The sequence below is a fragment of the Dermacentor variabilis genome, chromosome 8 (genome assembly GCF_050947875.1).
Source record: "Dermacentor variabilis isolate Ectoservices chromosome 8, ASM5094787v1, whole genome shotgun sequence".
Lineage (NCBI taxonomy): Eukaryota > Metazoa > Arthropoda > Arachnida > Ixodida > Ixodidae > Dermacentor > Dermacentor variabilis.
The window spans coordinates 36,913,171-36,940,523 of record NC_134575.1 but is presented as its reverse complement, the minus strand read 5'-3'; the positions used below and the strand labels follow the sequence as shown (position 1 = coordinate 36,940,523).

The window sequence follows — 27,353 nt, the reverse complement described above, 5'->3', positions numbered from 1 at the left end:
CAACCTGTTGGTGCTGTTGGATCCCTCACTCTCTCTTGTAAGATTGACACTAATACTTATACTTGGTGTGTGTCTTTTATAAGCTTAAAAGTTATAGAATTTAAAGATTTAATAAATCTGATTTGTAAAAAAAAAGAAATAATTGATTAAAAGATGCAGGACTTGTTTTTGCATTTATCTGTGGCCAAATTTGCCACGCAAACAACGGTAGGTATTAGGACTCAAGCGGAAAAGCGAGAACTCTGTTTTCCACATCCGGTAGAGTCCTTTCACGCGCAATCGCCTCCCAAGTGGCATCTGTTCAGTACGTAGTCCCACTGTTTTGCAAATTTTCCTTTGTTTAGACATATAATTTCATCTTGTAGGGCAGCTATAAACTTAGATCAATGTATGTACTATCGAATAATAGCACGTGCGCGCTATATGCTGATAGTAAAAAAAAATTGTGTCGTTCTTGCGGGCATTCGCGCCGGCTTCTTCTTCGTGATTTGAGGAGAGGGAAAATACGCTCGTGAACCTTGTGCTAGCATGATTTGTCGTCGTCAAGATTCTATTTTAACGTAGCGTTCTCAATTAGATCCGCCGCCTGTAATCTCGTAAGTTTCGCACGACGAAGTAGAAGAGCTAACGAGGTCATGCGAATATTAGTGTCGTATCTCCTGTTAGAAGTCCACGTGTTTGGCCGGGTGCTTTAGGCCTAACCCCTTCCAATCATCCCGCACGTGTCATTTTTTTTCCGCACTGTAGGAGACCGCCGTTGCTTATCGGTACCTACCACGATGTCGGGAGGCAGCAGCGTTTTGGCATTGAAGGAGGATGACGTCAGACGTATGCTGACTGCAAAAACCCACCTGGGAACTAACAACTTGGACTTCCAGATGAAGGAATACTGCTTCAAGCGCCGGCCCGATGGTAAGTGCATGTAGCAATGCCGACTCCTAACGCTAACAGAGGACTGGGGTTAACGCGGTCGGGGACCCGGATGTCGAATTGGACGTTTTCGTGCACGTCTGGTTGCAAGCTGTTGGTGCGACTTGCTGCCACAGTAGTTGGGGCACGTCGTCGTTATCCCATGACTTTACTTACGGGAGGCGCTTAGCTACGCAAGGTCGCCGGGCGGGACGGCTCACTTCGTGGATGCATGAGCATTAAAATTGTACCCGTCGTCTGCTGTTGAAGTTGGCAGAAGTCGACTTGGTGGTTATTCTAACCTGTCTTTGGAGCTACCAATAGTTGCACTAGGAGAGAGAGAGAGAGAGTGTGTGTGTGTGTGTGTGTGAGCTTGAAAATCTTGTATGATCACTTCATGAAAACGCTCACTGCATATTCGGTGCCCCCTGTTGCGCGACTCCTTTCAGGCAACTGCCTAGTTGACCCCCAGAAGACGTTCTGCCCAAAGGAAAGCACACGTGTTTCACATTGCATAGAAATAAAGACTGTCGCAAATTATTTTTACACTTGTTGCGTTTGGCCACCATCTGCGCAGGCATCCACCTGATCAACCTCAAGAAGACGTGGGAGAAGCTGCTGCTTGCTGCCCGCGCCATTGTGGCCATCGAGAACCCGGCTGAGGTGTGCGCCATCTCGTCGCGCCCGTACGGACAGCGGGCTGTGCTCAAGTTTGCCAGCTTCACCGGAGCAACTCCGATTGCTGGCCGCTTCACGCCCGGAACCTTCACTAACCAGGTAGGTAGAGAGAGGCTTGTTAAAGATAGTGAACCAGCAGAGTGTTTATTTGGAGCTTGCTTGGATTGGTGGCGATAGCCTTGCTCTGCATTGCACAGTGTGGCCCCGTAGACATTTTCTTGCCGCTGGAGGCACCCATATTTTAAAGAACACCGCCACAGCAGTCAAGGAGCTCTAAACAGGGTGTTCTAAACTGCTTGTCTATTTTGTCGTACTGCAGCATCTGTTGATATGCCACAATTCATGCATTGTTTATTTTGCATGAATTATACATACCACATGCAAGTTCTACCTAACAGCCATCATCGCCACCATGCTGCTGTCATAGTTGCCACGTAGGTGTCTTCGTGTCTTGCTTTCTTCTCGTATACAAGTGGGGAAGCTTGCACGAGGTTGTAGGATGTTGGCAGGGGTTGAGGGACTCGTTGCTGTCACAGTAAGTGAGGTCAGAGCCGAACTCACTGTAGTTTGCCATCAGTGGCATCTGCTGGCACTTTCATAGAACTGTGTGTAGTGTCTCAAAGTCATTATAGAGTATACTTTAATTGCAAACACAGTGCTCGCCATTGCATATAGGTCATGGGAATGTATTTTTGTTTGCTTTTGTAGATGATGATACTGTTGAAATAGACGTGAGAGGGACTGAATACACTTCGACCAAATCAGTCAAAAGACAACTTATTTATCACTCGCTTGGGTGGTAATATCTGCTGGGCTGTTTTCACCAGAGCGCCATGTTCTGCAAAAACCACTAAAGAGAAAGGTTATTTTATCTGTATTTGTAAATTATCCTTCTACAATCCCAAAAACAGCCACCCTTGCTGTGAGGAGGGAAAAAAACAAACAAGGGAGAACAAAACAGGTGAAGGCGCTATGGTTTTTGACAGCATTTGCTCAAGCATGGTTGAATTTTTATCTGTAAAGATAGACTAATTGTATTGTGAAGGAGGCAAATATTGGCCTCTAGATTGATTAGAAGTTTCAGAAGTTTGCCTCTATTTTTTCGCCCTCTCAGAAAAATAAATAGCTGAAATCACTCGCAATATACATATGTAAATTATGGCTCACTCATGCTCGAAATCAGATGGTTAGATTTGCTCACTCACTAGGTGGCAAGAGCCAGAGTGATCCGACTCTGGAGTTTACTGACCTGTGGTAGTCACTACAGGGCACTCTTGGCCTGCACAGTTCGCAAGCCTCCTGGTCCACTCGTTTACACGCTAGTCCGAATGCTTCTCCGGCGCACTAAATGTTTTCTTGCGTGTTTATGTTGTGTGGAAGGACTCTGAGCACGTGTTCCGCATCGTGTGCAGATCCAAGCTGCATTCCGCGAGCCGCGGTTGCTCGTCGTGTGCGACCCGCGGGCGGACCACCAGCCCGTCACTGAGGCATCGTACGTCAACCTGCCGGTGATCGCCTTCTGCAACACGGATGCCACCCTGCGCTACGTGGACATTGCCATCCCTTGCAACAACAAGAGCCAGCACTCCATCGGACTGCTCTGGTGGATGCTGACGCGGGAGGTGCTCCGCATGCGGGGATCCATCCTGCGCGACATCCCCTGGGAGATCATGGTTGACCTGTTCTTCTACCGTGATCCTGAAGAGGTGAGTGTGGCTTTTTTGTTGGACGCACCGCACTGTGCACCATTTATTTAAAAGTATCGCTGGCCTATATTTAGGCCCATGCAGCATGGGCAACATAAAGAAATACAAAATTGAACAATGTTACAGCACAAATTGATCGATAAACAGAATACGCTCAGGTACTGCTAACACATGCCTTATAGTTATGCCATTTGCAACTAGACAAAAAAAAGTTCAAGGCTGTTTCTGTCATTTGGGCTAGGGAAATGCATACAACATTGGAGAGGCCCACGCATCCGTTCGAATTGTCAAGTGTTCAATTGTTTGAGGTTCAAGCTTAGTGTGTACACAGTGCTTAGTTAGGTATGAATGGCTTATTTTGCATTATTAGTGCTTGCAGCGTGCAGTTCTAGGCAAGGCATGTTTTGCTGCATCTGATTGTACAGTGAAGTTCTCCAGAGTGGATGCAGAGAAATCTCTGATGTCTGCTCTAAAGTGTTCCAACTTGGTTGCCTGTGGCCGAGAGTAGTTCTCACCTGTGCCGTTGTCGTTGCAGACCGAAAAGGAGGAGCAGGCCCAGCAGGTTGTACCCGAGCGGGCTGTCAAGGAGACCGCTGAGTACTCGACCGAGCAGTGGGGCGGTGGCGACGTGACTGCGGCCCCTGCCGAGGTCACCGACGTAAGTGACTCTCTCCCCCTTTTTCCTCCTCCCATATGGACCACTCACCTGGTCCTAAGTTCATTTACTGCGTGCCACCTGCTGTTGCGAAGTGTCCCACATCTGCCGCTGTGACTGCCAGGGTTGTGGCTAACACTGGGGCTTGTCAAATAGTGCTCAAATACCCCAAGAAAGGGGCGGGGTGCCTGAAGACAGCCGCTGCAATAGCTCAATAGACTCCTTCGTAATTGTGAAGCTAGCTTTCCTGCAAGGCAGTTTGCCCAAATAAGGGCGGCGTAGTCCTTCCCCCCCACAATGGCGCATACAAGCACAGTTTCCTTCTGTTCTGACACGGGAAAGCACAGGTGTGGCTCGTGATGAAACGGTGTGCAAGAGACAAGCGCCAGCGTGTGTGCGGCTAGCACTTGGTCTTCGTATAGAAGATAACCAGCGCTTTCATTAGCTGATTAGTTGAGTCAATGTGCAATGCAGGGAAGTGCTGTTGCAAATTGGGAAGAAGGTCTTTTGACAGAGCAGCGTTATAACGAGTATAGACTGTACTCAAGAAAAAAGAGCTCCAATTATCGTGTCGGATATAAAATATTTTCTCGTTTCTAAACAATGTGGAATACAAAGGTCCCGCAGAGCCTGTTTGCCAGTAAGAGGCGTATTTACATTATTTAATAATAATGCCTTTATCAACAGCACTTTGGCTCGACTGAAAAGCTTGTAAATGAGAAACACAGGAAAGGTGTCTTTATCTGGTCCTCTGAGCATGGCTCACTGTTTTTAATGGGTCACTGTGTAGATCACAAAGACTACTACATACAGATAATTTGTGTCTATGTGTCCCGTAAACTATGTGGCCAACTCTACATGGGCTGCTGTTATTTCTTAATGGGATACTAATTAAGTCAATGTGGACTATTAAAATGCCATTTCAGAAACCTTGCAGCACTTGTTTCGTGCGCCTCAAATATAGACTTGTTTAATTAAGAGAAAGTCCTGTCTGAAAGGTCTGCAATCCTTTAGCGTAATTCAAATTGCCTGATCTTCAAGCGGGAACTGCTGGTGACATTGCATAAGCCATCACCTCCTGCCTGATGCACAAACTACAAACGCGCAGCCACGTACAAACTGAGCCAAGACAGAGCATTGGTTTCACTGCTGCCGCTGCTCTTGGTCAAGTAGCGAGTAATGTTTGGGCATTCCGCAACATGCGTGGAAGGGGCATTCTCTGCTACAACACTTTCAGTTTGTGCGAGTTTCCTAAGCCAGCAAAACCAGCACAGCAGTACGTAGCAGATGAAACTACTGAAATGTGAAAGCGTGAGTGGCGCAGCGTCGAGTGAAAGTGAAACCTTTCAACCATCCATGTCGTCGTCAAGAGTAATGTCAATCGGTTACTTTTTACTAAAAATTACACAGGACTGGACAAGTACCATTTTTTTGTCCTTCTTGTAATGCGGTGCAATGATCTTTTTATTATGAGGGGTTTAGTACCAGTTACAAAATTATGAGGAGTTCCTACTTCATTGGGCTAGTACTAAATGCCCAGGCAGAGTCTCAAAGTGTGTCCGGTATTTGCCTCACTTTCTATACGACTAAAGTTCTGTTCGTGATAACACTGGCACCTTAGACAGTCTCCAGCATTTTTGCATCACTTAAGCTTGACTCTGGTGCCTGTGTGGGTGTTCCCTGCAGTGGTCCGCGGCTCCCGAAGTGACTCCCTTCGCCGCTGCGGCGCCTGCACCCGCTGCCGTGGGTGTGCCAGCTCCGACGGAGGACTGGTCCGCTGCCCCAGCAGTTGAGGACTGGTCTGCGCCACCGGCTGCAGCAGCACCGGCCACAACCACCACTACCGAATGGGGTGCCGGGACTGACACCAACTGGACCTAAGTTGTTCCTCTGCTGTCATCACGAGGGCAATAAAGATTCCCATGTGGTTGTACAGTTGCGTTGGCACTTTTTTTTTCTTCTTCATTATGGACCACTACTGTACTTAAATTGTGTAAAACTTGCACTTTTTCATTTTAGAACAAAAGAAGAAAGCGTTTTTTTTTTTCTTTTTTTTTTACCATTTGGACATGTGACTGGCTAAAACCACTAACAAATAATGCATGCTTTGGTCACACAATAAACTTTTTTATTCAATGTTCGGCATTACTGATCAAGTTTCGGTTCATTCTTTAATCCTATTGGCTTCGCTTACGTTGTCTCTGGAGCTTACTGTTACGTTGGCACTTTGCTGCAAAACGTTGCTGTACAATTGCGTGCATTGTAAAAAGTAACTTTGGCAAAGTTTTTTTTTATACTTGAGAGCCCTGGGTTATTGTGCAAGCTCTTTGCTAAAGCTGCCCAAGGAGATGTAAATAGTTAATGCTTCAAATACAAATTAAATGCCAGTGTTAAAATTGGCAACGTGATCTTCAATTTCTTGCAGTATGTATATCTAACTGAATGTATGAAGTTCTCTGCATGAAGTCTCGCCATTAAGCCACTTGTGACGTGAGAAGCTATATAATGGCAGTGCACAATTGCAGTAGGTCAATTGGGTGTAGGGAAGCCAATCCATCAGCTGCTGATGAAAATGAGATGTTCAGGGCCTAGTTAAGGTTCATTCCAAATTTTTGCACTTAGCTGAAGCACACTGCACTGAAGCAGAATTGGCTGGTGGCAAGTTGTATTAGGTTGCCATGATCAGGTATGCACGGATGACCAAAATATTAGCCACTATACGATGTATGTAAGCAGTTTGAAAGAGTGACGTATGCTTCAGACATTACCGAGAGATCAAAACAAGTTGGCACTTCAATTTTGGCGCATCCCATTGAGGTGGCATGATTTTCAATAACACTAGTTTCTCTTGATTGGTTGTGTTACGACCTCTTCGTGGGTACTAGTAAATCAACTTGCTGCTATTAGAGCAGAAGGAGGAAAGCGGAGGAGGAGGGTAAGCCGAAAGTACGAGAAGAAAAGCGTAGTGTGGCGACGATGACTACGAGATGGCGCCGGAGTAGCGTATGTCCTCTGGGAGGCCCGTCTGCAGTGGCCGCTGTGAATCGCACCCACGCGCTGCCTCTCTCGTTCTCCAGATTAGCGATGTGTGTCGCCCCACCTGGCCCCACGCTTCGCTCCGTTTGCAGCGTGCCTCACGAGACAAGAGTGTCCGCGCCAGACAGTATATCGCGAAATGAACACACGTATAGAGGTGCACTCAAATTTCACATTAGGGAGTATCGAATCTTGCCACATTACATTATGCCATAATGTATACGTATATATATAAAGCTCGTTTTTCTGCAAAGCTGCGTTTCGTGCTCTTAAATTGTGCGAATCCTGCCGTGAAAGCTGGTAAAGCATGCAGTTGAAGAAAATTAAATCAGTCCGTGGAAGGACACTCGGGTGTCGCACGGCGCACTTTCGATCGAGCTCGATTGCGATTGTTTCCTTTGCGCAACCTGCGGTACCGCACCTGCTTATTTAGTTGTCAGCAAGACAATTCATGACTTACGTCGCTTCACGAGTAATGTGCTAACATTTTATTTTGCTCGGCCTATCGTGATATTAGTTCGCATTCACAGTATTTTGTCATGGGGTGGATTAAAGCACGTGCGTGGTCCCTAGATAATTTTTGCTTTAAGGTAGAGGACACCTGTTGCTCGGTTGAAGTTGAACGTTACATGCGCCGAGGCAAAGGAGGCATTGGCCGAGGATAGTCGTGCTTCTTGTTAGTACATCGTATGATGTTACACTTACAGGCTTCATATGCCATCTGCAGGCTCTAAAGGATTTTTTTGACGATCCATAAGAAATCGCAATGCGAATATAAGCCGCAGCAGGCCATTGGCTGCAGTAAAATACAGAAGGCTTTGACTTTGTTGGTGGGTTGGCGTGGCTTCCTGCCAGGCGGCGCCAGAGCGCTAACGATTCCTACAGCAACGTGACCGCCGTGATCCTGTCTCAAGTAGAAGTGTCTCGTAAGTGTCCCGATAACTTCTATTATTAATACAGCTGTGTGTATCGCCGACGCGCGAATGGGTCTTCGTTACGGCAGAAATAATCAGCTTGTACGCAGTAAGTGTGCGTGCGCGCGCTCTGCATACCGAGATTAATATCTCGCTATGGAACTTTTGACAGCTTGCCGGCGTTCGACGCTTGTAAACAAGACGCAGGCGATGTACCTTTGTTTTGTTGCTCATTTACCTGTTCACGTTTTGCCTTTTCCGGATTCACTTGCGAAACGATAATTGAGGTAGTTGTCTGAGCAATGGTCGTTGAGAAGCCGCCTGGCTGGTCGGACCAGCAGAACTGGTAACGTGACATGCAAGTCGTCGGAGCTCGTGCCGTGCAAATGAAAACGGTCTTCTATCGACGGCGTCTTCTGCATAGACACCTCGTATCGTTTGTCGTTTACGGCCTACAAGTATCCCCAGCGGCCCCTTCGGTTTTAAGCTGTCAAAAGCACGTAGCGTCCGAACGCTTCTAAAGGTGACAATATACGATGTGCGTCGTAGTGACGTGAGTGTTCGAACGCACGCGCATGGTTGCTGTGGCGTCTTGTGGAACTACCTTGTCCTTGTAGCTCACCGCTCGTGAGCCATCAACCTTATCGGCGAACGAGAAACAAAGACAGTAACTACATCTGACGGAATTAACTCAGCCTTCTGTACAGGAGCTTCGCATAGTGAAATTCAGAAAGCGAAAGCTGCGATAACCGTAAGCGACTTACACACATTGCAGCGTCGCGCGTGGGTGTTGAGTGGCTTCGTTGTCTCGGGTGTTCGTAGCCGAATGCCTCACTCTCGCGGTATCATCAATCGGGAAGTTATATTGAATCTGTATCGCCTGGGCATTTCGTATATCGGGTATATCGTCGTTTGGAACTTTAAAGTTGTCAGTCTCTTCGCGACGCAGTGCAGGGTTTTTGCCTTTGATAGCTGCTACATTTGAACCCACGTGTAGCTGTACTGATGTTCGAAAGTGATTTGGCGCTTATGTAGTAACGCCAAGCGTTGTCGTACTTAGCAGTTAATCAGGGAAGGGCATTTTTTGGCAGAGCCTTGGCACTAGTCAAACTGGGACATTCATTAAAAACAGCGTGCAAAGGCGATTGATAATAAAGTGGTGTGACGATTGCATTTGCGCATATATTCGGGAGCCGTGCGTGTCTCTATGCTGAGTCGCATGGCATGACTTCTTGCATTTCAGCGTGTTGTCACTGCTGTCCGCCATTTGGCACAATGTCTGGAGGTACCAGTGTGCTGGCCCTCAAGGAGGACGATGTGAGGCGATTCCTGGCGGCCAAGACTCATATTGGCACAACGAACCTAGATTTCCAAATGAAGGAGTACTGCTTCAAACGACGTTCCGACGGTGAGGTGCTGTCGCTTTCAGTCGAAGCCATGGTGCCTTCGATAGGCTACCTTAAGGCTTTCTTATCGTAGTGACCATAGTAAGCATGCGCGGCATTGCCGCTGTTTTGATGCAACGATAGTACGGTGAAAATGGGGCCCGCTTTAGTCCAACCATTGCCAGCTTATCTCCGGCGATGTCCTACGACACTTATTGTGGAATAATTATGATGTGATTATCACAATTCTTATTCCTGTAGCCGAGGTGTAATTAAAATGTGCATTTCGTTCCATGGACCTGGCACTGGCCGTGACGGCTATATGGTCCAACTGTTTTGAGTACTAAAAGTAAACTTTTGTTGGGAGAAAATAAACGTGAAATAAAACCATGCTGAGGGTTGTGTCACATGAGAGTGAAGTTTGGTGGGAGAAGGGCCCTTGCAAAGGCGTCAAGAGGAGCACCATTATTAGGCAATAAAAATTAGGCAATGACCAGCACTGTAGCATTGCCAAGATTGCTTTATTAGCATATGCTGCTTGTTTATTACCAATATAGCCGAAGTGTTGTGTTGTTGCAGTTGGCCTTTAATGTGCACGGTCATGTGGCATTCGTTGCAGGCATACATCTAATAAACATTAAGAAGACTTGGGAGAAATTGCTACTGGCTGCCCGTGCCATCGTGGCCATTGAGAATCCTGCCGAGGTGTGCGCCATCTCGTCGCGTCCATATGGACAGCGGGCGGTGCTCAAGTTTGCGAGCTTCACAGGTGCCACACCTATTGCTGGCCGCTTCACACCTGGAACCTTCACTAACCAGGTATGTCAAGCTCGGCTGGCGACCTTAGGGGAGAGCCTTTGGTGGCTTTGTTTCCTACGTTGCAGTAGCGGAGGTGGTTTTAAACTGCACTGCTAGTTCAGCTAGATTCACGCAATGGACGTGATCATGGGGGGGGGACAAGCCAGTCACGTGACATATGACGTACATTGAACCACTTCGCAGCCAGAAATGCTGCCATTCACACGGAAGCGGAAGAAAGCAGACGATGCATACAACCTAATCCTACTTTCACTCCTAAATGAATGGACAGTGGTGCAAACATGCTGGAACACTGCACGCTTTACTTCGCAACTGCGGACCTAACAGCCCAAGCCACTTGTTTGTTGCATGTGTTTCAATTTAATGAGTGAAGTGAATTGAAGATGGTTACTGCCAGGCATTTTGCCACTAATGTCTAGGTATTGCCTTCTGAAAATTGCAACGGTGATTTGGCTTTGAGCCATATTGTAAAAAGCTTCGCAGAAACCGAATGAGCGCTGCAGGAATGGGCCATGTGTGACCCCGTGATAGGCAATCCACAAGCTCAAATTGCAAATTGCCTCGTTGTTGAATACAGCTTTTGCAGAGTCCTTAATCGGTAGGCCGTTCTAGTTTGCGATGGTTGTCCACTGTGATTGACATGCCCTGAGGTCCCTGCTGCATTCCAGATAGACTTCAGACTGCTTTTGCTTCAGGTGACACTGGTAATGATGAGCTTGAAGTGACACAAAGAAGGGTTAGCAAAGTTGCGTTGGCTGACAGAATCTTGAGTGAACTTTGTCTAATGGACAACTATTTATTCCAAGTGTCTGACAGTCCACTAGTTGAGTCAAAAGTGGTCATTTGTAATGGGCATGAGCATTTCTAATGCTACTTGCATGCGATAGACATGTTTCTTCAATTCCCATGCCACCAAGCAGCAGTGCACATAGGTGCTTTCCACTTGTTGAACAGCAACACTTGGCAACGGCTCCAGACGTCTTCCTTTCAGAGATGGCACTGGCCTCTGTGTTGCTGCATGGACTGGTGCAAGCTAGTTAAGAGCCCTTTACTAGCAGTGTCATGTACTCTCACCAGAAAGCACCATCAGATATCGGCACCGCATTGTGTTCACTTCAAGTTGTCGTGATGTGTGCTGCAGCCATGCTATGGCAAGTTACTGGCACATGTTTTCCAACGGCTGATCGCCAAAACCTCTTCCTGGTGCACACAGATCCAAGCTGCATTCCGCGAGCCGCGGCTGCTGGTCGTGTGCGACCCGCGGGCGGACCACCAGCCCGTCACGGAGGCGTCGTACGTCAACCTGCCGGTGATAGCCTTCTGCAACACGGATGCCAGCCTGCGCTACGTGGACATCGCCATCCCATGCAACAACAAGAGCCAGCACTCCATCGGACTGCTCTGGTGGATGCTGACGCGAGAGGTGCTCCGCATGCGCGGATCCATCCTGCGCGACATCCCCTGGGAGATCATGGTTGACCTGTTCTTCTACCGCGATCCCGAGGAGGCGAGTGTTTGTTCACTGGCGCTTTGCGTGTGTTCGTTGAGGCAGGTTGGTTTGGCCAGGTCTCCCAGCCTATCTACTGTCGGGATGATCCCAAGGGAATTAAAAAGAAATTCAAATGCTAAGTGCCGCCAGACAAACTGCACCCATGGTCTGTCCAAAGGCACGCACATTCCGAGCAGCATGTGTGCTACTATACATTCTAGCACACCAGTGCCCAGTCAGATCAGACGTGGGACATGCATGGCTCAACGTGAGCGGTGAGACCGCAGTCTGTCCTACAAAAAGCTGTTTCCATCTGACTCCTAGGCTGTGTGTTATGGCGTTGCTGTTGGCATGCAAAGTTCATCATCATCATCATCATCGTCGTCATCATCATCATCATTTATTTACCCTTAAAGGCCCTTGGCTTAGGGCATTACATAAGGGGGGGGAGCAGTCGTTACATATACAATGGTCGGTAACAACAAAAAAGCAACACAAAGTTCAGGATTCATGTTCGACATTAACATTAGAAGCATCAACACTAAGATAGACACAGCGGCTCAAGAACAACTTGGAAACAAAACAAAACACGCATACACATTCAAAAACACGGCAAAATAGCTCAGCTCTTGAAATGTGCTGTTAATAAGTGCCTGAATTTATTAGGTTCTATTTCAGTAACTATGGAATCGGGTAAGTCATTCCACAATGTAATGGAGCTAGGTAAAAAAGATTTATTAAATGAGTTTGTGGAGCCATGTATGCGCTGCAAACTTAAGGAGTTGAAAAGACGGCGTGAGGTGCGAAGCGGCGGGTGTAATACAGAATTTCTTAGCTGCGGGAAGGTATAGTATAATTTGTGAAATAGGCAAAGCTGTGAAATTTTACGCCGAAGTGCCAGGGGTTGAAGATAAAGGGATGCCTTGATAAGAGTTATACTGTGTCGTCTGTCATACTGCGATGTGATAAAACGGGCCGCGCGATTTTGGATGGCTTCAAGCTGATCGATTAGATAGTTCTGATGGGGATTCCAGATCGCCGAGGCATATTCGAGTTTCGAACGGATGAATGTTACGTAGGCGAGTTGACGGACAGAACGGGGTGAAAAAGCGAGGGATCGTCTGATAAACCCAAGCAACTTAGAAGCATCTGTACAAAGTTTTGCAATGTGCTCAGACCATGTTAGTTTGTTGTTCACGATGATTCCAAGATACCTGTATGATTCTGTTTCAGAGAGTGGTGTAGAATTTAATGAATACGGATAGCTGAGGTTATTTCGCTTTCTTGATACATACATGAACTTACATTTGGAAATGTTCAGTTGCATAAGCCATGTCGCACACCAGGTTTCTATGAGATTTAAGTCGCGTTGAAGCAGAGCCTGATCATCGGGAGTAGATATGCGGCGGTAAAGGACACAATCGTCTGCGAAGAGGCGGATACAAGATGATATGGCATTAGGAAGATCATTTATAAATATCAGAAAAAGGAGTGGTCCCAGCACTGATCCCTGGGGGACACCAGAGATGACTGTAGTATTTTGCGATCTGTGGTTCCCTATTACTGTATATTGTTAGTTTGATTGTATAGTTTCAGTGTTGGTTGCCCGTGGTTGGTAACAACCTAAGAATACAGCGACAAATACGCCGCTGTCCATTGCTATTGATGCGTCGGTTGATTAAGTTCCCTCACTTCTGTGACATTAGCTGGAGGTGAACTCCTCTCAGGAATCTTGTTCGGGAGCACAAAGGTACAGAGAGCTGGCGCAGTGTAATTTAATGGGTGCAGCTTCTACTGAAATCTTCTGTTATTACACTGTGTGCAGTGCAACCTTGTCAGCGCCCTGTGCACTTTATCTCCTGCTTTTCTGATGGCCCCTGCTGGCGTTGTCTCTCTCCAGGCCGAGAAAGAGGAGCAGGCCCAGCAAGCTTTGCCCGAGCGGGGCCTCAAGGAGACTGTCGAGTACCCGACCGAGCAGTGGGGCGGAGGAGACATCACCGGAGCGCAGCCTGATGTCGCAGATGTGAGTGGCTGCTCCTCCTCACAGTGATTCTATGCATTTCCTCTTATACAGTGCGGGGTTCCTTCCTCTTCAATTGAAACTTTCTTTGCAAGCCCACCAGGACTTCACTGACCGTGGCTGCTGTTGTTAGTCTTGCCAAACAGGTCCCACGCACAGAAAATGAAAAGATGTACGTGTTCATTGGTGGGGTCGAGCATTGGTCCTCTAGCGCGTCAGCCCGATGCTCTAACCATCCAGCCATAATTGCGCGCAGGCATCCCTCGTGCCGGTGTGGAGTAACGTTTTGACCCAATGGCATGCGCGTCGCATCGTAGAACATGTGCGCATCCATTTTCCATTAGGCTACTAATGCACAAATGAAACAGGTGAACAGTAGTCGTCCTTACTACTTTCATTCATGTTGTTCTTTTCTTTGCGTTCGCAATGCTTTCCTCTTCAAATAGTATTAGACAACAAAATAGCGCTCACTACAGCTGCTCATGGTGAGTGGTGGCGGCTGTGATGTTTAGCCTTTTGTTTTTATTGCGATAGGAATTAGTCAAATCTTGGTAATTCGAAATTTCGTAATTAGAATTGACCAATAATCCGCACTTCTCTAATGGTCCCTGCAAAGTCCATGTGCTTGAATGGGAAAAAAATTCTTGCAAATTCGAACTCCAATATCTGTGCATTCTATATTTTGAACAAAATTTCGCACTCCGGTCGACCGCTTTTTTCGACAAACCCGAGCCAAGAGCGAAGGTTCGATGCCTTACTGGCTACCATTACCACTCACCCACCTAATTTAGTATTTTGAGCATTAGGGGTTACTCTGGAATGTATGATGGGACACACAGTGGATTCTCTTTAAACAGAACCTCAAGGGATCAGGGAAATTGTTTCTGTGTATCAGAAGTTCCATTTACTGAGGGACAAAGCTGAATCCAATTGCATCAATACAAAACCCACCAACCGTGAGGATGATATTTCGTTCAAGAGGCAGTTCCATTTAAACGATTTCTGTTTATCAAGATTATCAAGATTACACTGTATATGTAAAGTGAATAGATTCGACTTGCAGGTTCAGACTGTGCTCTCCCCCACACCCTCCCTACTGTTGTGATTTCAGTGGTTCTTGCTATTCTGGGCACAAGTTTGCTCAATAAAGAGAGCTAGGTTCTTGGCTCCCACTCGTGGCAGCATATGTGTCCTTCGGCGCAGTCACTGCGATGTGGCATTTTGCAGCGGGGTCACTAAAAAAGCATTTCGAAGCCTATTGGTTGATTGCTTGCTGCTCTCTCGTAAGGCTGCGTTTGTCTCCCCATGGTCCAGTGGTCTGCTGCTGCCGACGTGACAACCTTCCCAGCTACCGTGACGGCAGCGCCTGTGGTCGTGCCACCGCCACCCGTGGTAGCCGAAGACTGGTCGGCAGCTGCAATTGAAGACTGGTCCGCTGCGCCACCTGCTCCGGCTAGTGGGACTGGCGCCGAGTGGGGGGCTGGCAGTGACACCAACTGGAACTGAGTGAGGAACAGTGCATCGTCTTGAGGCGAAGCTTTGTTTGCACCTTCCCCGGGGTTTGGGATTGCACAAGTGCATCCAGTGCTTTCACTATGATGAAGCAAGTAGCTTGGTATAGATTCATGACTGAAATAACAGCATGAAAAAAAGAAAGATGAAAGATAAAATTCAGGGCCCTTCCACTCTGTGATGAAGGGTGACCCCTCATTGGTGAACTGCACCTCTACCCGCACTATCATTGGGATCGGCCCACGTATGGAGAGTGCTTAATGCCAGCTTCACCTCTGCGGCGGGTCGGCCCGGCATTGTACTATCTTCGGGATCGGCTCGCGTACGAAAAATTGTTGGTCTATGCCCACGGAGACGAGATCCACCAGAACCTAGCCATAAACAGCTTCGCTGTAAAAACAGCACAGTGCTTGTAGTGTCTTGCATAGCTTTTTCCTCACTGTGCTGTTTGTTCAAAAATTATTTACCATATTTACTCGCATAATGATCACACTTCTTTGTAAAAAAAAAAAAAATTGACGCAAATTCAAGGGTGCAATCATTACATGGGTTAAATTTCCCGCAAGAAGAAAAAAATTTTTTCATCCCACATTTGCTGCAGGATGACAACAGGTCAACAAATAGGCGGCTGCCGCTGTAACAGTGCAGGACACCAAAACAAAAATGGTGGCCGGCGGCGCAAGCCGAACACGCCGAACATGATTTTTTTTCTTCTCGTGAGTACATCACGCACATTGAAACAGTTTCTTCTGTATCAGTAATGAATAATATTGTTACTATCGGCTAGTTTGTGGCAATAACGTAGCCATGACCACTTTGACGGGACAGAAACAGAGAGGGGCGCGCTTAGCTGCCAGTGACAGAAACCCATGGCGGGCACGCTGCGGAAACTGCGGCATTTGTCTTCACTATTATCTTAATACAGCACGCTTCTGCTATGGATGGGCGAATATCTTAGCTGTGTTACAAGCGTTGTTGTATGAGTAGGGTACGCTTCAAATGTACCAGTGTAAACATGGCTACTATCGTTGCCGCTCGAGATTTGTTGCGTGCCCATGAGTGCAGACGAAAAGAATCGAAAAGCACCTTTTTTTTGTTCTTGTTGTTGGCCACAACCGTTATAAAGCCTACAAATAATAAAGCCAAGACAAGTTTGGTTGTAGCTTCCTTTTCATGGAAGTGCGGGAAGTGATGAAGGGAATGAAATGGGGCATCTGCTTAAGAATGTTCGGCGCGTGCAGACCTCTTGGTATGTCTTGGAAGAGTCGTTCACGTAGCATTCGACAGCATTCGACAGATGGTAAGCGCAGTCATCATTAGCTAGGCTTGGCACACAACATATCGCTGTGGCAAGTTCGGAGTGCGTTCATTACACGGGAAAGGAAAAAAATTGAATTTTGACGACAAAATTCAGGGTGCGATCATTACGCGAGTGCGATCACTATGCGAGTAAATACGCTATGCTGTCATGGGAGCTGAAATGATAGAGTTGCATTCGGCACCAGTACAGTGACTACGTGCCAGACTTTGAGGAAAATGCAGTTGAAGAGACTTGGCAATGAGTAAGTGCCTATGTCAAATGCCACTGGCTACAACAGGCTTAGTCGTTCTCAGTGGCCACCGCTCCTCAAATATTCATGCACAGCTTTCGTAGGCCTAATATCCAGCATAAGCAAGTGCACTCATTCGCTAAACTTAGTTTAGCACTCCCTTTGAATGTGGTCTCGTCACATGCCTTTGCAAAGATGTTTCCGTGTACTTCTGTTACAGCCACTACAAGCTTTTGTAAATCTTGTGCGGCCTATCTTTCAATTATTTTAGCAGAGTTAAGCTACCCTCGCCACACGGTGAATGAAGAGATAATGCAAAGCATGGAGGGGGGGGGGGCATTTATTTAATGCAAAGCTTTCCAAAGACGGTTCGAATAAGAAGTGTTCTCCAAAAAATTGCTTACATGTGCCAAGTAAGTCTGAGAGAAAATCAGCGAGATGTGAACTTGCTACGATAACAGTTTGCCAGCATGTGGGTTGTTCTCTTCTGCTTCTTACAGCACTGATTTCTACTGGCGTGATCTCTGGCATGGCTGCCCATTTCACGCACAATTATGCTTAAAAAGGAATGATATTCCCGCACCTCCAGTACTTTTAGCAGTGCAGGTCTTGTGGAGTTATATTTGTAGATAATGCAAAACTCGCTGAAAAATTCAGTGTTCAATCTCGTGCACTGCTGCATCTCATTATTGATGCTGAAGGTACAACTCTCTCGGAACTCGATCATCAATAGACATATTTAATCGGCAGCCGAAGGGGATGTATTATAATTGTGCAACAGTGGCCAGATAACCATTACAAGGCCTGAATGTCGTTTTGTCTGTTAAATGATTGTTAATCGCTTTTTCTTTTTCTAAATGCAGGTCCTGATCTCAGTGGGAACAAGTTGGAAGCTGAACCAAATTTTGCCGCACAATGGTGTTTCTTTTTTAAACATTGCGTCATGCTAGTCACAATCTGTTACCAAAAGAAAGCGTCGTCCAGGAGAGCTCGCACTTTTGAGCAGATTTTGTGCTCATCATGTGTTCATCTAAGTCATTTTCTTTTAATTTGTTTTTGTGTAGAGGTCCTGTTGCCCCAAAAGCGTGAGCATGTGTTCATCTAAGTCATTTTTTAAAAATTGTTTTTGTGTCGAAGTTCTGTTGTTCCAAAAGCGTGAGCATTGTGCGCTGAACTGCGCATACTACCCGGTGAACTGCGAAGCTCTTGTACCAGGAATGTTTTGGACCAGTTTCTCCCGAAACAGGTGCATGAAAGCAAGAGAACCCTCCAATCTAAGCTCCTTTTGCAACACACTTGCTGCCAAAGATGGAAATGTGTTATTAAAACAAAGGCGGGAGGCATGTCCAACTGTCTTTTCACACATATCATGCAGGGTACAAACTATTTATTCATTGACAAATGAACTGTTTTCATTGAGATACCCTGGTGTTTTTGTCACTTTCTTTATGAGTTGACGATTACGTGGCATACTGTATTTAATCGCGTAAGGCCTGCACTTTTGCTATTGAATTTTTTTTACAGGGTGTGGGCCTTGCATGAGGCAGACTCACGGCTACTCACGGAAGCCTCCGACAGGACCCGGAGTGCTATGCAGAATAACACAACTATTGGCTGAATATGATTTAGTTGCCCTTGTCGTTTGATGAGCTCGCCTCATCGGAGCCCTCCTAAAGCTAATCATCGCGCACCTTGAAGTTCTTGACGGCAGTCTCAAAAAAAAAAAGAAAAAAAATGCCACATGTTCTAAATCCATACGCACCCTTGCAGCGATTCTGAAAGCACGATGCAGATAAACCTCTGGAGTGCCTCAACACTGTCGATGTTGAAGCACGCCGTATCTATTCTGTGTCGTTACGATTTGGCTGGATAGGGTGATGATGCCGCCATCAGCAGGTCATTAACTAGTGCTTCCGATAGCAGCTTGCAGAAATTAATTGTCATGTGGGTGTGGCCTCCGAGATTGCAATGGCATTCCAGTGCAATCCTGGTGGCGATGCACCCGAGAATGCCCAAAATGCTTAAACTTCTCTAAAAAAAAAAAAAAATTGCGCTTCGGTGTGGGGTTACCGGTTTTAAACGAGTATATACGGTATCTAGCAAACTTCGAAACTGTCTCCGAGAAAGAGGACGAGGAAATTGCATTGATATACTTTGTTTCACACATAGCAGGTAAGGCTATGAAGGTTGAAGAGGCATTTCTCACTGGCCACTTTCACGGACCTTCGCCTCCCCCCCCCCCCTCGAAAAAAGAACTTATCATGGAAAAATATAGATATGCATCATGTGATTCTATGTATGTCCCGTAATTTTGTTTCAAAATGTGCCGTAATTATTACGTGGGAGGTGTCACAAATCTGAATCTCTTTGTATCACCGAACAAGTGGAGCATCGCGTTTCGGTAACCACAGTGCTATTGACCAAAATGCAGTATGTTGCATACTACCGAACACTCAAAGGTGCACAAATAAGAGATTTGACGTAACTTTATGTGCACAAGTTGTAATTTACGAAATAGTAATGAAGGGGTCACAAAATAAGAACTGCACTGTGAAACATGCAATGTGGTATTTTGATGACTACACTAGTACTTGCACACCTCCCACAGTGTTGCCTGTTATGTAAGAAACATAACTGTATACTGGGCTCTGCATCATCTCCAGACACACGCATGTCGGACTGGAAAACTGGACTACTCCATGCTGCTGTCACTTTCGTACAAATCGCAATCGGGGCAGCCATTGTTTTTCTCTCTACATTTGCAGCTGTACTAATGTACTAGCACGTTTCAAAGCTACGTAGCCATGACGGGAAAAGCCTTGTACTGAAGGCATGTGCAAGGCAGTATGGCCAAGATAACAGGAGTGTGGGCATCTTCTGACTTGCCCTCTTACACAAGATGCTTCAACCAGCATCTTCCTACTTAAGGTCTGTCTACCGACCGAAAGTGTTGCATACATAAACCAACGATGACCGCGAAGTTGTGCTTCTCGGTCCAAAAAAAAAAAAAAATCAAATTCGTTTGTTTCTGCATACATTTAATGGGACGGCATCTTCCAGCGGCGGCTGCTGCCATCTTCCCAAGTACTCTTGTGATGCACATGTCTCTGTCTGCTACAGTACTGCCCGTCGTAGCCTCCAAAATGCGTACACAGGCATCGCCACTTTGTGAGAGTCGGTGGCACAAAAAACCCTGCGCATTGTTTCGCTACAGTGCAACCAGTGGTTTACACTTCTGGCTCCCAACTTCATATTGCCGCAGGAGTGCGAGTTCAATTCCCAGTGGCATTTATGTGTGTGAGCTTTCATTCTTCTTCACCATGTGGCAAGAGTGACGCTGAGGAGGTGGGTCGAAGACTATGCAACGAGATCAGAGAACTAGAAAAAAAAAAAACTCGCGTGCACAGCATACCTCGTTTCAAGCTCGTTAATTAGTACTGTTGTAGCAAAAGCTGTCTCAGCACTTCAAGGCTTCCCGATTCTCTCTGGAGGTCTGTTCGATTCAACCAAGTTTCTCTGCAGCTGCACCCAATCCCTAGATTCTCCACGCTACAGCAGTGCACCTTGCACCCCTGTGCTTGATTTCATGGGTTCCTAGGGAAGGAGTATCTGTGGTGCAGTGCACCCTTGAACCTTGAAGTGAGTGGGTGCAGCCCAGGGCGCACCACATCTGGCACTGCCTGCTCCTTGCCCGAATCGAACGTATCGAGGTTTACAGTCGGTCACAGTTTTACTGCTGTGCTCTTAGCTGCTGAGGTGCCAAGCTTCACCAGGCTGAAGATGCAAGGCACCTTGCCCTGGGATCATTCACATGCTGCGTGCACTATTGGATAGGCACACAGTTCAGGTAATGTTTCGAATGCCGCAAGTAGCATCCTTCATTTCGGCATCGCATTAAATGCATTTCATGTGGAAGCAGAAGCCCGTGCTATACTTGCTAGTGTCATGGTCTGGGCACATTAACGTGCAACATGGTATAAATTTTACATTTCGTTTTACGTTGCTTGGTTGTATGTCTGAAAGGTTGCATTTTTATTGCCAAACGAGAGACCAGTAAGCAACGAAAATGTAGTTGCATGTCCAGATAACCTCCATATCCCCCGCATTGATAAAGTTTGCAGAATATATGTTCAGGTATGCATTGAAAATCTTACCTCGTGGAACTGGCATGACTTGCACAATATATATCCAAACTGGATGTTAAATCTTTTGAACCTGCTTATCGAACATGACTTGTTTTCCACAATATGAAAATCACTCCAATTTTTTTTTCTCACAGGTATGAGGTATTACAGACGTTTGAGCACCGTTACTTTCTACCGAAACGTGGTCACGGTCTTTGCACGATTTGGTTGCCTCATATTCACCCGTTCAAATTTCCCGCCTTTGCGCCTCTACAATCGGTGCTGCCATTTGCCGGCAATGATGCGGAACACGTTCATTAGCGCGACGCGGTCTGCCGACTGCAGCGTCCCAGTGGAGCACCCGTGTTTCTTTTTGGTGGTCAGTGGGCCAAGTTTCAAAATCCACCTTTGGCAACTTCGGCAACATCTGAACTTGCTCGCCGTGCGTGTGTGTCGGCTGAACTGAGTCGGCGGGTGCCGGACACACATAATCGGCGTTTGTAATTCGTATTTGCAATTCATTCATCTCGTTAGTGCGTGTTTAGCATCATTGTTTATGCTCGCTTCAGTGGAACGCAGTGTTGCGTCTACGAGCAGGCCGTGTCCGTGCGTGGTGCCAGCGAAGGTGTGGCGTTGTGCGGTACGGTTGGTTTGTCGGCCAACGTCGCTCTGTACAGAACAGAGAAGCACGGCTGTGTTATGAGTGAAACTTGTTCTTGTGGCAGTCGGCATGGCGGTACATTTGGACTGCTGATGCGCCCGGGACCGTGCTTGTTCGGCGAAGTTGTGGGCGCAACACCATCGACAACTGTCACCATGCCTGGACAGGAAGCATAGGTAAACGTTTCGTAACACCTGATGTGGGCGTTCAGCTTGATCGAGCTAGTGGTTATCGGACCGCGATCGACCACAGATGGTTTTACGAACGTAAACTGTATAAAGTCACTGGCACGGAAGGAACCGCTACGCGAAAGCGCATTGTCCGTGTACTCCATGTATTGCTTGTGCGCCTTCGTTCGCAGCTTTAATTGTGCGACACATATTTGAAGGTCTCAAAATTATGATATACAAGGTTTTTGAAAGCAGGACGCCTTCACGGTCAGTTTTCACTGCGCGGAGTCCAGATTGCGTGCAAGATAAACCGATTAGTGTGCAAAGTGAACGTTGTGTGCTCTTTGATAACGATAACGGATTATTTAAATAGTTAAATTTATCAGTAGGGAGAAGATAAATGGCCGAACTTGTGCATTCAGGGTGGTGCGAATTATCTCCTAAAGAACTGAAACATATCCCTCAGAGATTTGCAAAAGCACATTGTGGTTGACTCAGAAGGACACTCACTTTGTGAGAGGTATGTAATAAGACCATGTTCGAAGTGGGCACTGAACTTGTAGTTTATAGCGAATGAATGCACTTATTGTACGCTAAATTGTAGCATGCTATAGGCACACGAAGGCTCTACATGGATACTTAATTTCGAGCTGTGGCCACTGAAAAATTCTGTGCTTGTAGACGCTGGAATTTGACACGAACACTACCTTGCTGCCAAGTCTCTTCAGCGACATTTTACTTAGAAGTCTGGCACCTACTCACCGAACTTGTGCCCGCTACCAGTATGTAGCTCCACGACACCATACATAATCGTAGAACAAATGAAGTGATAAGGATGAAGTTGTGTAACACACCGCGAGCACTGTGTCGTACAGTGGTGTGTTAATCGTCTTAATCTTCATTTCTGACCATGCTGTTAGCTCAATCACAAATGTATAGACCAACTTGCTGACTTCAGCATAGTAAAATCGCACTGGAGCACTCATGCACCTACATTGTTTTGTGTTTTTATCCACTAGAAGAGTTCCTCGGAAATACATATATGCTTGGCACACTTGAGTAATGCAGAGTTCACATGTAGGAAACATTTATACACAACTAAGAACGACTAAGCACATTCTGAGTACAGCCGCCGTAAGACTTGATCCATACGATAAAGGCACATCTATAGTGGCTTAACTTCTGCATACACTGGCTGAAAAGGGCAAACAGAATGCTTTTGAAGGAAGACTCATTAAGTTAGCATATTCAAGGCGCCCACACCATAAATCACCACGTGTGTCCGGTTTAAGTATGACAGTGACTTCACTATTGCACTCATTATAACTTGCAACACAGGGGCCCAAGGAGCTCTGGGACTGGATGACATTGCCAACGTATAAAAAATTGGCGAACTGAACGCCATTCCAATTGCTGGTAGCACCCCTGTTTACAGGAATAGTGGCAGGTTTGTACGACTTTTCTTGATGATGGAAAAATGGCAGATGTATAACATGTTGCAATGCATATTGAGCACAATAGTACACCACTTACTTATTACAGCACGACATGTTATTGTGCTTTCACTGTAGCATTTTGGTGTAGGCTACATGAGGCTTGGTCAAATCAGTTTGTTGCTTCGCTCTTGAGTGCAAGCCACCTGGTGATATCAAACGTCCTGTGTTGCTGCTGCCTCTATGCCACCATGTGGCTAGCAGATAAACGGTAGATAAATATACAGACTACTGATTTCCTAAGGCTCAAGACAGACGTGAAGACACAATACACACTGCAAAGGCCCTGCTGTTACTATTTACTCTAGTCAAGACTTATAGACATTCTTTGACCTCTTGTTGGTCATCTGGGCTTGAGTGTTGTTTAATCTTGATTTCTATTTTTTGCATGGTAGAGTGTATAAGCGCGACTGGACGAGGACGAAGAAAGAAACAGATACACAGACGAAGCGCTGTGTCTGTGTATCTGTTTCTTTCTTCGTCCTCGTCCAGTCGCGCTTATACACTCTACCATGGATTCTAACCAACTAGCCCGCCAGCGTGTTTTAACCAAGTTCTATTTTTTGCTTTTCTTTCTACTCTTCTACATGTCAATTCAAACACCTCATCTGAAATACCGATACGGACATCCTCAGCTTCCAATAAACTCTTTCTCTCTCTCACAGTAAACTATTGCAAGGTCTGTTACATGGAGTTGTTATATCAACTGCTATAAAAGTAGTTGACTAATGACAAACAACCAAAAGATGTAGACTTTTCGTTTGGCTGGCGGTATTGCTATTGCATTGAGTTTATTGCTTGAAAACTCTGCAGAGAAATGTGCACTTCCTTTCCCTCTGCCTGAGCTGTTTTATGAAATGTCTCATTTGATGTTGTACTACTCATGTGCAGAGTCGAAGCAACCATGGCCTGTGATGCACTCCAGGGAGCTCTGTGCCAGGAAGTGGAATCCCTGGTGAACGAGTTCTTCCGTGACGGCACCAGCAACCAGCGAAAACATGAAATAGGTGCATCTTTCTCGTAAATATGCCCTTTGGAGGACGTGTTTCATTCACCAGGGAGTGTCAGTCTATGCAGCTAACGTAATAGACTGTTTTCGTGATTGCAAAGCTAGCTTTTCTGCAAGCTTGCAGTTTGCCCAGCTAATGGACGTATTTGGCAGAGCATTTGCATTCCGCTCAGACCGGTGTATGCCGACAATTTGCGCACAGTCGCTCAGCGGGAACGACAGTGCATGTGCCCACAGCGCTCTTACTGCCACTGGAACGCAAAACACCGCCGATAATTTGCTACAAAGCCGAATGAGCGGAGCATGAGTGCAAGTCTTCTTGATTTCATTGTCGTTTTACAGCCAGTCTGACTGCACGTGGCGGGTGTCTCACGGAGACGTGCTTGTTAACAAAAGAAAAAGCAAAATCAATACAGTTCGCTACAACTACCTGAGTGCATGAAATGCGAGCGTAAGCGACAATTTACCAAAAACATCTAATGTTGGCATATTCATTTTTGCAAACAGCGTACGCAAGCACCGTTTACTTGTATTGTGACATGGAAAATGTAGGCATGGTTCTCTTGATGAAACCATGCATAAGATGCCAAGCCACGGTATGTGCAGCTAGCAGTTAATGATAACCGGTGTTGGGCAAATGCGCAGCACAGAGAATTGCACTTGTGAATTGGGAAAAGGGGTCTATTCTAAAATAAAGTTGGTTGTGAATGGTGGGGAAATTGTCAATCCTTTTCCACGTCGGCATCACTTTTGTCTGTTGAATTTCGTGGGGACTTAGTTTAGCGCTGTACTTTGGTCCAGCAGCGCTGTCCTGAACCATTCAGAGTAAATTAGGTGTGCACTTATGTGGTGAAGGTGAATTGAAGAAATAAAAAGATGGAAAAAACAAAAAAAAAAGAGGCCTTTTGCCCAGTGAAATGAGCAGTAGCGCCCTCTGTCCAAGGAGAGTGAAATAGCTGTTGCGGTGACAGCAGGATGCGGAGCAGCTTTGCTCTCTGGGCAAAAGATGGTACCGCCATGTCCTTAGCTAAGCAAATTCACATTTTTCATTCATTATCATTGCAGATGACGTGTACTTCTCATTTGTGTTGAACAAAACAGGAAGATAGTGCATTTAAACATGGGATCGAACACACTGCTTTGCAGTGTGCCTGGGTAAAATTCGAGCACAAGGAAGCCAGCAATGTAGCTCGAAGAGCTGTTTGTACCAGCCTTCTTTACTGATGAAATATTCCATTGTATGTGGACTTTTTAGCTCAGCGAATGCAACAAGACTCCCTGGAATCCCAGGACAAGCACTTTTTTCTTCATAGCTGCTTGTGAATCTTGCTTGCATAGATTGGCCACACAATGAGGTCAGCTTTGTCCCTTTGACTGTGCTGAAAATTGAAGGGGTGTGGTTAGCTGCACGGTCAAACTAACCTAAGCTCGCCAGCTGGAAACAGCACCATATTGTTGCCATGACTCAAAGACCTGCACTTCATTTTCACTGCACCTGCATATACGTTCGAAGGGCGCCATTATGCAGCCACTTAGGCGCGTGTGTTTCGTGCTCTCTACAAAAGGCACCCACAATGAATGTCAACAGTTTATGCCTCTTATGCGTTGGTGTGCTTCGTTGTGGGTCTGAAGTGTTTCTGTATAAGGAGTACCATCACTCCGATGTCCTTGGATGTCCGGAACAAGTGTCCCACATCCTCGTGTATCAGCCGCCCCTAAACTTCTTTTGCAGAGTGTCGTCTGTCCGAGCTCAGTCGACGGGAGGGCAGCTGGCGACAGTGGCTGCAGCTGGTCTGCTGCCGCAAGGAGCCTGGACTGCTGGCCTTTGCCTTCTCTGCCCTCCAAGTGAGTAGTCTGCACCAAATGAAAGGGGGCTCTGTTTATCGGGATTGCGGTGTGCTCTGTTGCCTTTGTGTGGGTGTTTTCCTATTCTTCTGCACAAAGGCAACAGGGTGCACCACAATGTTTCGGCATTGTGTCTTGCAGTGCGCCACTTTTTTTGTTCTTTCTGTGTTTTATTCAAGTAATGAAACAAAAGTGATGACGTTCATTGGGCGTACCGCATGTTTCTGCCATGAATGTCTCGGATCATTAAAGGGGCACTAAACAGAAAAATGGGTTTGTTAGTAAACTGCGCTTCTTCAATACCAAGAAAATGCCACTTACCGTAGGAGGAGGGTGGGCAAGCCAAGAAAGACAAAAACGAAAGATGGGCGGCCTCGCTGCTTTGCAGTGGCCATGTCAGCTTGCCACGACTTCGTGGATTTTGGTGGCATCTGCTTGGGGCCTATACTATGGAATAGCTCATTGTGCCAGTGAAGCGAAGGCTAGGGGGGCGGAGCTTATCAGGTTACTTTGCCAAGTAGCACTGCAGCTAACAGCTGCTTTCAGTGCCAGTTTCGATTTTCTTTACACGTTGTGTACACCCCGTTGCCCGTCTTCACAACCTCCGGTATAGCCTTGGATGTTTAACAAGATGTTACGAAATATTGATATTATCATTGAAAATGCCATAGCTAGATCTCGTATCTTTGTGAGAACTACGTTCTCACCGAATGTTTCTTTTAATCAGATATGTCTACAAACGTGCCCTTCAACTTGGTTGTATGTGAGCCTGTGCCCTGTTTACTGTACAGAACAGATGCTCAGTGGGATCTGATAAATAAATAAATAAATAAACAAACAAACAATAGGCAATATGCAAAACCAGCAGGCACATTTCTCCACGCACAATTTTTTACACCTAAGATGGTGGACCTCAGGCTACAATTGTAATTGAAGCATTGACATGCTGGTCAGTGACATTCCTGGCACCGTCTGTTTCCTGCAGCACCCAAGGTTTCAAAACATGAGTCTCAGCTTTAACAGCGCTGCTAGCAGGAACACAGCCATCTCGGTTAGGGAAAGTTAGCTCCGCTTGAAGATCTGCTTACATACTTTTGCCTGTCATCTATTGTACACACCAAAGTAGGGCACCAAATGCAAGAGCTCTGATGCAAATATTTATGTTTAAAACGTGCCACATACATATTGAGACAGTTACACTAGATTGGACCTTTGCTGCTGGTTTGAATAATATGTGCAAAGTGCTTTAGTGAAAGCAGTTGGAAGGTCATCGTCCGGGCATTTGACCTCGGTGCAAGGATACCACCATGTGGCCATTTCACTTCTTACATTGTTTCTGGCAATGCTTTAGATCAGTCATACTTTTCATATGGCTGGA

General features: G+C 46.3%; 3 protein-coding genes across 6 annotated transcripts in view; all 3 read left to right on the top strand.

Annotated features, from left to right (window-relative positions):
* Positions 1 to 176: 176 nt before the first annotated feature.
* Positions 177 to 5,883, top strand: LOC142590037 (small ribosomal subunit protein uS2-like). Its single transcript, XM_075701866.1, has 6 exons — positions 177 to 304; positions 748 to 912; positions 1,487 to 1,686; positions 3,000 to 3,293; positions 3,829 to 3,951; positions 5,635 to 5,883. Exons 2-6 carry the CDS (start codon positions 780 to 782, stop codon positions 5,827 to 5,829), a joined length of 945 nt encoding a protein of 314 aa, XP_075557981.1. The 5' UTR covers positions 177 to 304; positions 748 to 779; the 3' UTR covers positions 5,830 to 5,883.
* Positions 5,884 to 7,809: 1,926 nt separating this feature from the next.
* Positions 7,810 to 18,096, top strand: LOC142590036 (small ribosomal subunit protein uS2-like). Of its 3 annotated transcripts, none has more exons than XM_075701864.1 (7): positions 7,810 to 7,910; positions 9,142 to 9,306; positions 9,903 to 10,102; positions 11,316 to 11,609; positions 13,492 to 13,614; positions 14,926 to 15,117; positions 17,537 to 18,096. In XM_075701864.1, exons 2-6 carry the CDS (start codon positions 9,174 to 9,176, stop codon positions 15,115 to 15,117), a joined length of 942 nt encoding a protein of 313 aa, XP_075557979.1. In that variant the 5' UTR covers positions 7,810 to 7,910; positions 9,142 to 9,173; the 3' UTR covers positions 17,537 to 18,096. The 3 variants fall into 3 exon arrangements, with proteins under 3 accessions (XP_075557979.1, XP_075557978.1, XP_075557980.1); XM_075701863.1 differs by lacking the exon at positions 7,810 to 7,910 and adding an exon at positions 7,953 to 8,007; XM_075701865.1 differs by lacking the exon at positions 7,810 to 7,910 and adding an exon at positions 8,551 to 8,649.
* Positions 18,097 to 18,189: 93 nt separating this feature from the next.
* The window catches only part of ebo (exportin ellipsoid body open), a 40,794-nt gene continuing 31,630 nt past the window's right edge, over positions 18,190 to 27,353 (top strand). The window contains exons 1-4 of one of the 2 annotated variants that reach the window (XM_075701862.1): positions 18,190 to 21,634; positions 22,967 to 23,075; positions 24,013 to 24,128; positions 25,863 to 25,975. In XM_075701862.1, the coding sequence (XP_075557977.1) occupies positions 24,026 to 24,128; positions 25,863 to 25,975 (216 nt within the window). In that variant the 5' untranslated portion in view covers positions 18,190 to 21,634; positions 22,967 to 23,075; positions 24,013 to 24,025. The remainder of the gene's footprint in view (positions 21,635 to 22,966; positions 23,076 to 24,012; positions 24,129 to 25,862; positions 25,976 to 27,353) is intronic. The other variant, XM_075701861.1, reaches the window with a different exon arrangement.

Bases quoted from the DNA above. Each gene is read 5' to 3' on its own strand.
- LOC142590037 (XM_075701866.1), top strand. From the start codon at position 780: ATGTCGGGAGGCAGCAGCGTTTTGGCATTGAAGGAGGATGACGTCAGA. The intron at 3,294-3,828 runs GTGAGTGTGGCT...TTGTCGTTGCAG, and splicing joins TCTACCGTGATCCTGAAGAG to ACCGAAAAGGAGGAGCAGGC. The intron at 3,952-5,634 runs GTAAGTGACTCT...TGTTCCCTGCAG, and splicing joins CCCCTGCCGAGGTCACCGAC to TGGTCCGCGGCTCCCGAAGT.
- LOC142590036 (XM_075701863.1), top strand. From the start codon at position 7,968: ATGGGTCTTCGTTACGGCAGAAATAATCAGCTTGTACGCA. The intron at 9,307-9,902 runs GTGAGGTGCTGT...CATTCGTTGCAG, and splicing joins CTTCAAACGACGTTCCGACG to GCATACATCTAATAAACATT. The intron at 10,103-11,315 runs GTATGTCAAGCT...TGGTGCACACAG, and splicing joins CTGGAACCTTCACTAACCAG to ATCCAAGCTGCATTCCGCGA.